The sequence below is a fragment of the Euprymna scolopes genome, chromosome 34, assembly GCF_053919585.1.
Source record: "Euprymna scolopes isolate OS-2025 chromosome 34, ASM5391958v1, whole genome shotgun sequence".
NCBI lineage: Eukaryota > Metazoa > Mollusca > Cephalopoda > Sepiida > Sepiolidae > Euprymna > Euprymna scolopes.
This window is the reverse complement of record NC_136515.1, coordinates 49,984,560-49,999,559: the sequence shown is the minus strand read 5'-3', so window position 1 is coordinate 49,999,559 and position 15,000 is coordinate 49,984,560. Positions and strand designations below refer to the sequence as shown.

Here is a 15,000-nt window from a genome sequence, read left to right as displayed (position 1 = left end):
GGAGGGCTATGATAAGATTTCAAAGAAGCTAAACCTTCCCAAATCCACTGTTAGAGCCATAATAAACAAGTTCAAATCGCAAGGCCACGTTATGAGTTTAGAGGGTAGAGGGAGAAAAAGGATTCTTTCCCCAAGAGATGAACGGAAAATTGTTCGACAAGTAAAACAAAACCCAAGGATCTCTGTTGGGGAGATTGTTGATGAGCAGAGCACCTCTGGAGTGAATGTATCTCGACATACAGTTGGTAGAGTTTTGAAGAGAGCTGGTTTAAAAGCATGTCGTCCGAGAAAGACTCCCTTATTGAAACCTATGCACCTGAAAGCAAGGCTAGCCTTTGCAAAACGTCATATTGATAAAGATGTTGCATTCTGGAAACGTGTTCTATGGACTGACGAAACGAAAATAGAGTTATTTGGCCAAATAAAGTGTCTTATATTTACAGAAAATCTGGCGAAGCTTTCCTGCCTAAGAACACCATACCCACAGTGAAGCACGGTGGAGGCAGTTTGATGTTTTGGGGATCCTTTGCTGCCTCTGGACCAGGGCGACTTGTTAAGGTCACAGGTAGCATAAAAAAGGAAGATTATGTTAAAATATTGGATGAAAACCTGAAAGACTCTGCTAAAGAGCTCTCACTTGGTCGTCGTTGGTGGTTCATGCAAGATAATGACCCAAAGCATTCGGCTAAACTGACTAAGAAATGGCTTGAGGAAAATCATATTAATGTTTTGGAGTGGCCATCACAAAGCCCAGACCTTAATCCAATTGAAAATTTATGGAGAACATTAAAATTGAGGGTAATGCAAAGGAAGCCTAAGAATCTTATTCAATTGGAGGATTATTGTCAGGAAGAGTGGGCTAAAATTACTACTGAAGAGTGCAACAACTTGGTTGTAAACTATGAAAAGCGACTGAGGAAGGTAATCAAGGCCAAAGGCTATACAATTGATTATTAAATAAATCGTGCCAATAATTTTGAACAAGGGTTTTTTGCAATTATGTTTGTTGTTCCTTTGTTATCTATTTTTTCTAAAATCCGATTGCTGCATCGGAAAGGCCAGTTAAAAATACATAATATACTTTGTTATTTTCTTTAATTTAATCTCTTTTTTAGAATTTATTAGACAAAATTTAACTTTTATTTTACCGTGCCAATAAATATGATCATCACTGTATATATATATATATATATATATATATATATATATATATATATATATATATATATATATATATATATATATATAACTTCAGTTCCTTCAGCTATTATCGAAACTAAAAACAAAACTTATGAAGAATTCTTGTTAAAATTAATTATTACAAGAAATGGAAGGCCATGACCAGGGCAATGACAACAGCATATTATTATTATCATGGGTTTGACTCTCGAGTATATATCCGACATAGTTAAACACAGTTAATCAACCGAGAAGCACATGACTCCATATAAACGCATATAAGATATCAACGGATACACACTCGAGAGTTAAAACAATGAAAAGAATATGCTGTTGTCCTTGCCCTAGTCATAACAATTAAACAACAGTCACACAGAAGAAAAAAAGATGAAAGCGTGACACACAAAATAACACACACACGATATCGTATATATAGATTCTGAAATTGTTATGCGATAATTTTCTAATTACTTACCTTAAAGAATATTTTTAAATACACCTCGATCTATATTGTAACTATTGGAACAAATACACCGAGGACATTGCAAAGGCTGATGCAAAGAAGGTGGGTTCCCTCTACCTTACTAGAAAATGAATCACACCTGAGAGTATCCTGTATCACTACAAAGTCACAATTCGCCCAAGTATGGAGTATTGTTGTCACATGTTGGTTAATGCACCTACCACTAGTCTCACACTCTCAGACAGAATCAAAAAAAGCGTCTCCAATTTAATAGGTCCCGCGCTATCACCCAGCTCCAATCCCTGTCCCATCGCTATAACGTTGCATCTGTTTTTATTTACCATATAGTCACCATTTGTCAAGAACCGGAGGCCACTCAGGGATAAGGGTTAATGGGTACAGTGACGGTCGGTGATGGTGGAAATTGGATGCATAAACTTATCACGTTGAACTTGAAAACGACCATTTTATAGTCAACTATGAAGCAGTTCCATGGTCTTGTGTTCCGCAGATAAGCCATTCTAGGGAAAAGGAACTGTGCTCTAGCTAGTGTTTGCCACGAATGACTTACAAGGAGGGGGAGAACCATAAGATGAAGCTTCATACAAATAAATAAATAAATTTCATTATTTCCAAATTGACCACCATTTTATATATAATGACAATGACAAAGATCTTTCTGATTCTCTCTCTTCTGATCTTGAGCACGTGATGCAATGAAGGAAATAGTAGAAGGTTAATTTTAATGCATCTAAAACCAAGCTTCTCTCTTTCCACCATCCAAACTCTGACCCCTGCCTGATTCCAATTAAAATGAATAGCTCTCGTCTTGGCTAAGCACTGCGCTTTGACAAGCTTTCGGGGCTGGCTTTCACTTCAAATTTGAAATGGAACACACATCAAATACGTTGCCAAGGTCACCGAAAAAATGGTTGGAGCTTTCCACGGCTTGAGTGGGTATCTCACTCCCAATGCGATCCTCTATCTGTATAAGAGCCAAGTAGTCCTAAAATGGAGTACTGTAGCCACATCTGGACAGGAGTTGCTCAGAACACCCTATCCTGTCTCGGCAAGGTACAAAACCGACTTCGAAATTTGGTGAGCGGTCCTTTTCTTTTATCTGATGACTCTTTCTCGTAGAAGAGATGATGCGAGCCTCTTTCTGCTCTATCGTTATTTTCATATTTAATGCAGAATATGCAATTGAAAAATCATCTACAAATAATGATCTTTCAAATTGTGTGTCGACAATTTGTGTAATTTCATTTATTTTAATGTAGACTAAGGTGGTGGATAATATACTACCTTGTGGCACTCCTGTTTCTTGCTACTATTGATCTGATAATGTGTTTCCTTGCCGTACTTTGTAGTATCTTTGAGACAGGAAGTTTTGTATAAATATTGCCATATTTCCTCTTATTCCCATATTGTGTACGTGTCTTAGAATTCCATATCGCCAAGTCGTGTCGTGGACCCTTTGGATGTCGAAAAAGACTGCCACCACGTACGAAACCGTCTCTAATAAATGATTCTAGTCGTACTATTTGGTCGTTTGTGCTTTGTTTTTGTCTATATCCACTCTGATATTTTGATAAGAGGTTGTTTTTTCCAGGTACCACATTAAGCGATTGTTTATCATCCTTTCCATAGTTTTGGAGATGCAGCTGGTTAGGGCTATGAGTCTGTAACTGGTTGGGTTATTTGCATTTTTATTTGGTTTGGCAATTGGTATGATGGTTGATTCAAACCAGGATTTTGGTATTTCTCCTGTGTTCCATATTTTGTTATATATGTCAAGCAACAGTTTCAAAGATTACCTTGGAGTTGTTTTAGGAATTGATAATGTATATCGTCTGAGCCTGGAGTTGTATTTCTGCTTTTGTTTATTGCTCTTTTTAGTTCTTTTATGTTGAATGGTATGTTGCATGTTTCTTTGTTATTAGTTGTAAAATTAAGTTTTTCTCTTTCTGTTGTTTCTTTATGAATTTGGAATGATGTTGAATACTGTTTGTTTGATGAATTTTTGTAAAATTCTTCAGATTACACTTTCTGTAAAATCTCAAGTGTTTAGACCAAAAATTGGCGGAGGAGTTTGGTACAGTTTTCAAAGATCAAATCGTTGAACTTTGACTCCTTGACAGACAAATTTCTGTCCGAAAACCGATTAAAAAGATTTTTCCCAAATCTCAATACCCCTTATGTCAAATCTCGAGTTCGTAGACTGAAAATTGACAGAGTAGTTTGGTAGGGAAATTTACACACACAAACACAGAGACAATTTCACTTTATATATATATATATATATATATATATATATATATATATATATATATATATAGTTTTTTTAGTGGAGATGTTAATTAATAAAAACTGAAGAAAGTGTTCAATACTGTTGTAGAGCAAATATGCGTTTTATTTTTTATTACCGTATCTTTCTCTTAAGTTACATTATTGTTTCGGGTACTCGGCCGAGTAGCCGAAACAATAATGTAACTTAACAGAAAGATACGGTAATAAAAAATAAAACGTATATATATATATATATATATATATATATACTCGGTTTTTTTTATATTCAAAAGTAATGGACTAATGAATTCAACGAGGTTGTTAGATAGTGCTCAATAAAAAGAGCTGATAATACTTGTTTATTGTTATATAAACATGCTCACATCCCGCTGCTACAAATAGCCACTTGTTTCAATCAAACAACAGATATCATCAGGCAGCGACTTGGCTATTCAAAAGTTCAATGAATAATCTATAAGTTTATTCATTGAACTTTTGAATAGCCAAGTCGCTGCCTGATGATATCTGTTGTTTGATTGAAACAAGTGGCTATTTGTAGCAGCGGGATGTGAGCATGTTTATATAACAATAAACAAGTATATATATATATATATATATATATATATATATATATATATATATATATATATATATATATATGCAGAAACTTAATTTATCAATTATTGCCCAACCTAATTATTGCCCCACCCGGCAAAGATGCAAAAATCAAAATGGCTGCCGACCTAGAATCTTTTCCGCCACAAACTTAGATCCGTATTGGATTAAGTTACTTTTTCGACCTTGTCTTCTCATCATACAGTTTATAATTAGCAAGTGTGTTTATTCCACCGCACTTGTTTCCAATTTGATTCGTACGAATTCTTTCAGGATTAATTAATTACACTCAAGTGTTGTGACTTTAAGAGAAGAAAACAGAAAGAAAACGAAATGTCGAATGGGATTGACGGTGGCAAACGTCTAATAGATGTCTGCGTTCCTTTGGTTGGTTTGTTGGTTGCATTGTCCTAGGCATTCAGAAAAAAGTTAAAATGTTGACTTAGGTCTAATGGTTTCGAATTGTGTGGCCATCAGAGCAATCTTCATCCACACTGATGAATCCCGGAAAAGGATGAAATACATGTGTATGTGGATTAGAATTTAATAGTTTTTAATCATACGAGAGTCATTCCATAAGTAAAGTGTCCTAGTTTTTTTAACTCGAAAATTTGAAGATACAAACACGGGAGTAGTACCACTAAAATGAGAGACCTTTTGTGCTCCAGAATTTATCTTTCTATATAGTCACTACTATTTTCGATGCACTTTTGCTAGAAATTCAATGATTTATCTCTGCTTCTGATGCACGTTCGTGACAGGGGTTGCTTTCTTATATATATATATATATATATATATATATATATATATATATATGAGCACTTTCAGTTGAATTAAAAATTCGGTCAATTTAGTTCTTATGCGCAGATCGTCATATAATGATTAGATTACTCTGACGTTAAAAACATTTAATGAAATAAATGTTTAAAATTCAACAGCATTTCTCATGGTTAGTGGTAGCCGAATGGATATGGTCCTTGCTAATGAAGCTAGAGATGGCTTCTGTCGCCGGGTTTGAATCTACCGACTGGTGTTAATCGTGATATCCTGCACTGATGATTCTCAAAAGGATGAAATACTAGTGTCTGTAGGTATTTAATAATTATTTAATAATTATTGTAGTAAATAATCATATATATATATATATATATATATATATATATATATATATATATATATATATATATATATAGAATAATCCATTCATGTGTAATCACCTTTTTCTTCACTATATTCCCTTTGCTTCACTTTTTTTGTTTTCAAGTAAGATATTTGATTTACTTGTTGTTTCATCAAATACTTTTGCATGCAAAATCCGATCCCGCATTTTGCTAATTCCTACCCTCTGATGAAACTTCGAAACTCTGCGGATTAAGGACTATCCACTTATCTAGTGTTTCCTTTTCAGATTAAATATGTTTTTAACTCATTTGAAAGTGTTTTTTTTAAACATGTTTTATTAACTGTTTGCTCGTATATATATATAAACATTGTGAGGAGTCTACGCAGATCGATTAACGTTTCTACATTTTTCATTTATCGTCAGGACTGTAAATGAGGACGATCCACGAATAATGTAGAAACGTTTGTTGATCCCCATAGACTTCTCATAATGTTTCTTTAATTCTATTTATATAAGAACTCGATATGCATATTAAGCATTTTTGAATAAACATTGGCTTTAGTTTATATTAGTAATATATCTGAACTTAATTAACCATTTAATATATATATATATATATATATATATATATATATATATATATATATATATATATATATAGGGTGACCCCAAATAAACAAAAGCTAAATGGAGGCCATCTAGAACATATGCTGTAGAACCTAGAAAAAAAGGTCAAAGAACCTAGTGTTTTGATGTGATGTTTTGATTATAATAAAGTAGTTATGACCAAAGTTTCATTTCATGCGGACAAAAACACTAAGAAACGGGGGCCTAATTAGAGTTGAGGCCCGTTTTTTTGGGTAACCCTATATATATATATATATTTCCGACGAGATGAGCCATCGATTGAACATCCATGGATCAAAGCAAATACTTTAAAAATTATTTGTTTTCCTTTGTCAAACAATGAATTTTGTTGTAATTTTACATAATTTAATTCAGAATTTCAAACAATGATTTTGTGCAAGCAAATAGAGCTTAGGCGTTTGGATAATGTTTAACAATTGTAATTTCATATACACGTCTAAGCAGCAGACAAATGGCTAACTACCGCCTAAACGGTCGAGTTTCAATCCTGACTTGAGGTACTTGCTAGTCTAGCTGCACTGATAAGCTGTGATACATGTGGATGATTTATATATATATATATATATATATATATATATATATATATATATATATATAGTCATTCACTATTCACTCTATTCACTATATATATACATATATTCACTACATATATATATATATATATATATATAGTCATTCACTACAATACTGCAATTCACTATATATATATATATATATATATATATATATACACAATTATACAATTCACATATATATATATACAATTATACAATTCACTATATATATATATATACAATTATACAATTCACTATATATATATATATATATATATACAATTATACAATTCACTATATATATATATACAATTATACAATTCACATATATATATACAATTATACAATTCACTATATATATATACAATTCACATATATATATATATATATATATATACAATTATACAATTCACTATATATATATATATATATATATATATATATATAGTCATTCACTACAATACTATTTCGCTATATCACAGTTCATCAGTGCAGCTAGACAGGCAACTGCTTAAAGCCAGGATCGAAACCCGACTGCCCAAAATGACAGTCAAGGCTTCTAATCTCTACGCTATATATATATATATATATATATATATATATATATATATATATATATATATATATAGATAGATAGATAGATAGATAGATAGATAGAGAGAAAGAAAGAAAGAGAGAGAGACAAGCAAGAGGGGGAGAGGGGCAATGAGTGTCATTCTACTTTTAAAGTATTCAAGTGTCTTAGATACATATCTAAGGATTAGCTATTTAGAAGGTGTCCTCCTCCCGGGTTAGTTACTCTGAGGTTTTTTGTGTCTCGTCTACTCTTCTAGTCACGATCGATTCAAACCTTTATTAATTCTATTAGAGATAAGGAAATTCACAAAACCGACCCCATCTGAACATAAATAGTCTCGGCTACAATCGGCATCGGTGTAACAAATACACCAACTGCCCCGCACTAAGAATGCATTTTTTATTAACTTACCCAATATTTGGTTCGCTGTCCATTCACACCAAAATCGACGCCCCACCTGTAAATAAATAAGAAAAAAGATGATTTTTTGACGAGAAGAAAAGCTGTAAATAAGAATTCACATAACATTTTAATATTCACAAATATTCACAAATATTAACACCTTAATATGAACAAGTGAAGCATGCATGGTCCCCCGTGAGTGCACAGTGAACGAGGCATTAAAAAAATGACTAAGTTCAGCATTTGCCTCCCCCCCCATTTAGACCCCAAAGTCCCTAGGGGACGTCAAATCCTGATGAAAATGAACAAACGGTGCTGTTTTAAGCCTTAACATATGTAAATTTGAGTTCTGCGCTATGCAAAAAAAGAAATAACTAAGTTCATCATTCGTCCCCCCCCATTAAGGCCCAAAAGTTTCCAAGGCATTAACATATTTAAATTTCAATTTTTCCGTATATGTCCATTTAGCAGTCTAAATGGACATATACGGAAAATTTTGGACAAATATGGTAAAGTAGTCCCAAAAAATGGAGTGATTTTATTAGCCCTAAAAGAGCCCCTGGAGAACAACCAAGAGTTATCGTGAAATATAGACAAACAAAATTATATAGAAATCTTTTCAGAAAGTTTTATAAAAACCCAAGGCATCAATTTTGTTTTAATAGGCACAAAAGTGTCAATTTTAGCCATTTTAACCCGGAAAGACACCCCTAGGGGGTCAACTGGATTTTTTCCGGAAAATCCGTTCTGTTACTTTTTTACTCATATCATCAGTACATACACACACACACACACACACACACACGTATATATATATATATATATATATATATATATATATAAATAAAGATCTTTTTCTGTGTGTGTGCGTATGCGTGAGAGAGTTCGTTCTATATGGATTCGAAAACGGCTGAGCAGATTTTGATGAAATTTCACGCAAACGTACTTTATGTGCCTGGCGGTGTTCTTAGATATGTTTTGTATCAAAATATCTTTGATAAGTATCGATAATCAAAATAATCCGATGAAATAAGAAACAAGCGATTTTTACGCAGCCTAACATCACAAGTGGATTTGAGAAGTTTTACAACTACACAAGTTGAAAGACCCGATATATAAAATCAACAGTAGTTTTTTTTTTAATATGACAGGGGCGCGTTCGAAATTAATGTTTCTGTTTAGAGCACACAAACAAGTCACTCAACTTTCCAACCTTCTTTAGATGGCGGCATACTATTAAGTTTTTTTTTAAAACCGTTGCAGTGCACTTATCACAAAAAGAATTAATAAGTCTCACTCGTAAAACATTTTCGCAATAAAATAATAAAAAAAATCAAAGAACATTATGTTAGGAGAATTTTTATTCCTGTTAGTCAACATATCCTGCATTTAATATCTGAAATATACAGCTTCGATACTAAGTCCTGATATTCTAACTAATCGTCCCATCACTAATATAAACCATAAAAAAAAGCTTAGCATTTAGCATGTGTGTAACGTTTAGACTCCAGAAGGTTAGAGATTTTTAATCAAGCGATGTCATCATGGATAAGAAATTAAATGTCTTTATTAAACCAAATGAAATTAAATGGTTTCTGGCTATTGTCTGCAACACACCAGTAATCATTCTGTGACACACTAATGTGCCACAGCACAGTAGTTGGGAACCACTGCTATAGATATTCTTTTATCATGAATAAAGGGTTTGCCTTTTGGGTGAAAATAATTGTAGAATAAGAAGGCAAGATGTCTTATTTTAACATTTAAAAACAGCTTTATTTATTATCTTCGTTAGTAGGTTGTATAGAGAAATGATTAGTTGGTGGAAGTGTTCCTGTCTGGAGACAGATTAAAAAATAGGCAAGCCCATTGAAAGAGAAAGCGTTCATCTGCGTGTGTCAAAGTTATGGTCTATAGCTATAATGTATTATTTGTCTCCTTAAAGTTAGCAGTAGAAACGTGCGTTACGAAAGATTAGAGACACTACTGTAGGATGAGAAAAAGAGTTCGTGCATGTACCGCATTGAAGTTCGTGTACAGAGGTAGATATGTCGGCTTATTTGTATTCACGTCTTAGTCGAATCCCAGACCCGAAGGCTGGGCGAGTTCCGTTGAGTCACAAGATAGAAGTTGGGGAGGACAGTTTTATTTCACATGGAGTTGTTACCGTTCAAGATCCGGGAGGGGGTGGAGAAGAGAGTAAATTATTTAGTAATAATGTGAATGTGTGTTCTATTTCATCTCCAAATAAGGCATATTGCCATTTTGGACGAAAGAGGCTACTTTTTGGAGTCGTGTCAAACAGGGGACTTGAGCAGTTGGTCTAAGAGATGGCGAAGATTATCAGTTGGCCTAAGAGATGGCGTCTGATTAAGCAAGCCAGAAAGGAAGTTGACAGCCACAACCAATCAGTAATGATGTCACAAAACAAAACATTCAAAATCATATATCGCATGTTGCTGCTGCTGCTTCTGCTGCTGTTGCTGCTACAGAATCTTCCCATCTTTTCCGATCGATTTACTTCAGATGACTACGATAATCGGACCCTGAAATTTATAAGCATTTTTTTAAACTAAAGTCTTTACTTTAGCCACGGGAGTAGATTGTTCTTGTTTCTTCAACCATGGCCTGATGATAGTCAGTGGCCACAGTTGTGGAAATGTTATGAAATTACATCTAACATGAGACTTCTAGTCCAAATGATTCCGACACAATATAAATTATCAATCCTCATCTAAAAAAATTCTGAAACATGTTATGAAATGGGTTCAACTTACCCGAGGATCCTGACTGAGTGATACCCTGTTTGCTGATAGATGTGCGGGTAACTCTGACTGACGCCTGTGTGCCGGTAGATACCCGACCTATAGGCGAAGAAATCTTCTTTCACCGTAAAAATGGCTGAAACAAAAAGACCATTTTGAAAAAATTCGTTCTTATGCGTGAATACGATACATCTTAATTCAATTCATATAAACCTTCAGAGTTTAAGGAATATCATTTTAAATTAAGATGAATCTTAATTTAATTAAGATTTATCCTTATTTAATTCATATAAACCTTCAGATTTTAAAGAATATCATTTTAAATTAAGATAAATCTTAATTTAATTAAGATACATCTTAATTCATATAAACCTTCAGAGTTTAAAGAATATCATTTTAAATATAAAGATACATCTTAATTTAATTAAGATACATCTTAAGAGTTTTATGAACAACATTTTTAATTAAGATAAATATTAGTTTAATTAAGATATACATTAAGACTTTAATGAATATAATTTTTAATTAAGTTCGATCTTAACTCAGTTATGATACATCTTAACAGCTTTATCAATATCATTTTTAATTGAGATATATCTTAGTCTAATTAGCAGACATCTTTAGAGTTTAACGAATATCATTTTAAATTAAGACACATTTTAATTTAATTAAGATACATCTTAATGTATTGTGTATGTCTTAATGTAAGAGTTCCATGAATCTAATTTTGAATTTGGAAGGTGACGGTGGTCTAGTGATTAACGACACGAACTGGCGACCCGGGTGTTACAAGTTAGAATCCAGTTCGTTCCATAAATAAACAATTTCACTTAGGATGTTGGCAACCTTCACGTGGTCCCTCCCCGATGTCTTTCCAGAAAGAATTCTAACTAGAAAAATATCGGAAAAACCAATGCCAACAGTAGAAACTTCGGATTCATACGATGATGATGATAATGATGATTTTGAATTAATTAAGATGGATCTTAATTCAATAATGATAGATCTTAAGAATTCAGTTAATATCACATACATCGCGATTTATTTAAGATTCAACTTTAAGTTGTTTAATATGGTTTTAATTTTGAAAAATCATATACAAATATTTGACAGTTTTTTCAAATAAATTTGTCTAGAAAAAATTGTTAATATGATATTAAAGAGTTCCGCTCGAGGAAAGCCTTTCATGACATGATACGAGAGTCGTTGCAACAGTAAAGCCTCTTATATATATTTTTTAACTTAACAAGTTCATTAAAATGATCGACCTTTTGTGCTCCAGAATTTATTTTTCTACATAGTCACCACCATTCTCAATGCACTTTTGCCAGCAATGAACAGTGGCAGTACATTGGCGTCCGGAACACGCTTTGTTATACGAGGGTCGTTCCACAGTAAAACCTCCCATTTTTTTTAAATATTGAAGAGCTGCGAGACTGGTATCATTTAAACGAGCGACCTTTTGTGCTCTAGATTTTTTTTTTTTTGCATCGGTCAATACATTTTTGCCAAATATTTGATGACGCATCGTTGCTTCTAAAACATGTCCATGACAAGGGTTGCTTTATTAAAGTCTAACACTGTCAATATATGCAAGAGAGAGATGAGCTTTCAGGCCATGATTGCATATGTTCAGTCACGGTAACATTGCAATTAGTAATCACCTCTGATCCATTTGGGCGGAATAATAAAAAATAGGGAGCATTACTTTTGGAATGCCTCGCATGCATTAGTTAACCAAACAAAGGTATGAAGATATGACGTAATGTTTTTCGAGCTGAGAGAAAATATTGATTTTCAAATTAGCTTGAGATATCAATAAACATAAAAAGCAGAAAATAAATAATAGTATACATATATAATGTTACAAATATTTCTATCAATATTGAAGGTTCTACTCTATTTCACACACACACACACACACACACACACACACACACACACACACACACACACATTAGGAAAATTTATAATAAAATATTGAGGGTTCTACTATATTTCTTTTAATGCAATTAGAAAAAAAAAAAGGTTCGAACGAAAGATTTTATGAATGCATACCTTGTAGCGGTCCATTTTGGTAAATTTGCTTCATGATTTCTGTCTCCTGAAAAATGAAAGGAGTGAGACAAAATTCTTAAATTACATGACAATGAAAACGCAAAATATGTAAATGAAACATTTATAGAAAACTAACGTTCACGAAAAGACTAAACGTAATTAACAAAATCGAAACGAATTCCTCAAGAACTGCTGACTATCAACGCGATGGTTCTAAATTCAATCCTCGGCTTGGGAGAGGCGCTAGTCTAGCGGCACTGATGAGTTTTGATATTTTTCTATATGGATACACACACATGTACCCATATACAATTATATAAATATACATATTCATAAAAATATAAATATACAGACCTATATATATATATATATATATATATATGCAGACATGTGTATATTTATACTAAGTAAATAAAGTAAAGTTAGGATAAATAAATAAATAAATAAATAAACGGGTGTGGTTAATAATGCGAGGTTAGGTAGACGCATTGTAAGATATGTTTAGAATACATGTTGGTTTAATATTTAGGGGCCTGTATTTATTTGCTTTGCTTATCAGATAGGAATTAAGTTATAGTGTCTAGAAAAAAAATATATATGGGGTGGGCTCCTAACATGGTGCTTTGGGCAGTGGTTATGATCAACTTTATTTTCAGTGTCAAATGTATTGTGGATATAGGCATATATATATATATATATATATATATATATATATATATATACATACAAACACATACCTGCATATAAACTCAGATACAGTTATACCCGTATACATACGTTCACCATGCATACACATAGATATACATATATATCTGAACTTAACGGAACTACAAGAACCCCTGACTCATTATAACTTAACCATCACTCTCATAATCTTTAACCTTTAAACCTTTATACCCCCTTTTAAATTTTTTTTTCTAAACATCCGAAATATATGTCAAGAATTGTATAAGTCAACTGAATTAAAGGAATAAATTATAAGAGTGTCAGCATCATGAATTTTGGAATATAACTTTTTTGTCATTTATTCTCTATATTGCTCTCTAATTACATTGAGCTTCTTATATTAGGATTGATATATAATAAGAAAATATATTGCTACAGAAATATATATATATATATATATATATATTACATAGGCAGTCCAGAAAACGATCAGATAGCCGCTTCCCCAGTTGAAGTCTCTTAAGAAAACCTTCTTCTAGTATCGTAGGTGTTATATTTTTAGATTAATAAATATTATACTGTCACTTTTTAATTGAGCAACATGTGTAACTATGAGGTCTCTTCAATAAGTTTCCAGACTTGTTTTGTACAGGCATTTAAATCTGGCATATGATTTCTGGTTTAAATGAGTAGCTACAGCAGGAATTGGAATGCACTCTACTAAAGTCTAATTGTCACAGCTGGTGAATTTCAAAAATGTAATCTGGATGTGAGGACACATTATAAAATCGATATGCAATAAAATCCTGTTTTAAACTTGAAAAAAATGCCAGAGAAAAGTATGGAATGCTTCAGACTGCTTTTGGACCATCTTGCATGAATCGAGCATCAGCTTTTGAGTTGCATATAAGATTCAAGGAATGCAGGGAGTGTGAGGGATGATGAGAGGTTTGGGAGGAGTAAGGAAGTAGGAACACCGTAGTTGATTGCTCAAATAAAGAATTTCATGGCTAAAAACCGTCGACTGTCTATAGAGACAATAAATGCACAGTTTGATGTCAGTGTGAGAACTGTGCGCACAATTAGTCACGAGGAACTGAAGATGTGGAAGATTTACGTGAAGTTTATCCCGAGGATGCTCCATCCTTGTCACAGACTATTTAATCAAGATGGGCATCAAGACAGTTCCCCACCCTCCCTATAGTACAGACCTTGCACCCTATGACTTCTGGTTATTCCTTATTTTTTTTTTTTTACACAGGCATCTCCACATTATCAAGGCCAAGAGGCCACTCAAGGATAAGGGTTAAAGAGTGTACAGTAGAAATTGGACAATATAGTAATCATTAGTAATGAAAATTCGGTAAATTTGATAACTTATATGGAACGGCTCATCAAGAGCTTATTTACGTTAGACTTGAAGACAACCATATTGTAGTCAGCCGGAAAGCAGGAAAACGGAAGGCAATTCCACAGGCGTGCAGTTCTAAGAAAGAAGCTTTGTTCATTGAATCTACGTTTAGGTTTAGGCACAGATAAAGAGAACAAGTGAGGGGATGAAGGAGGCTGTGTCGAGGGACATTGACACGCTCACACAAGAGGACTTCCATGAGACTTTCCAGAAATTGTTGGAACGGTAGAACAAGTGCATTGCAGTCGGA

General features: G+C 33.1%; 1 protein-coding gene across 1 annotated transcript in view; it reads right to left on the bottom strand.

Moving 5' to 3' along the window:
• The window catches only part of LOC145259192 (tubulointerstitial nephritis antigen-like), a 244,635-nt gene that overhangs the window by 1,782 nt on the left and 227,853 nt on the right, over window positions 1-15,000 (bottom strand). The window contains exons 7-9 of the mRNA XM_080116968.1: window positions 12,674-12,719; window positions 10,628-10,751; window positions 7,860-7,905 (exon numbers count right to left, since the gene is read on the bottom strand). Of these exons, the coding sequence (XP_079973094.1) occupies window positions 7,860-7,905; window positions 10,628-10,751; window positions 12,674-12,719 (216 nt within the window). The remainder of the gene's footprint in view (window positions 1-7,859; window positions 7,906-10,627; window positions 10,752-12,673; window positions 12,720-15,000) is intronic.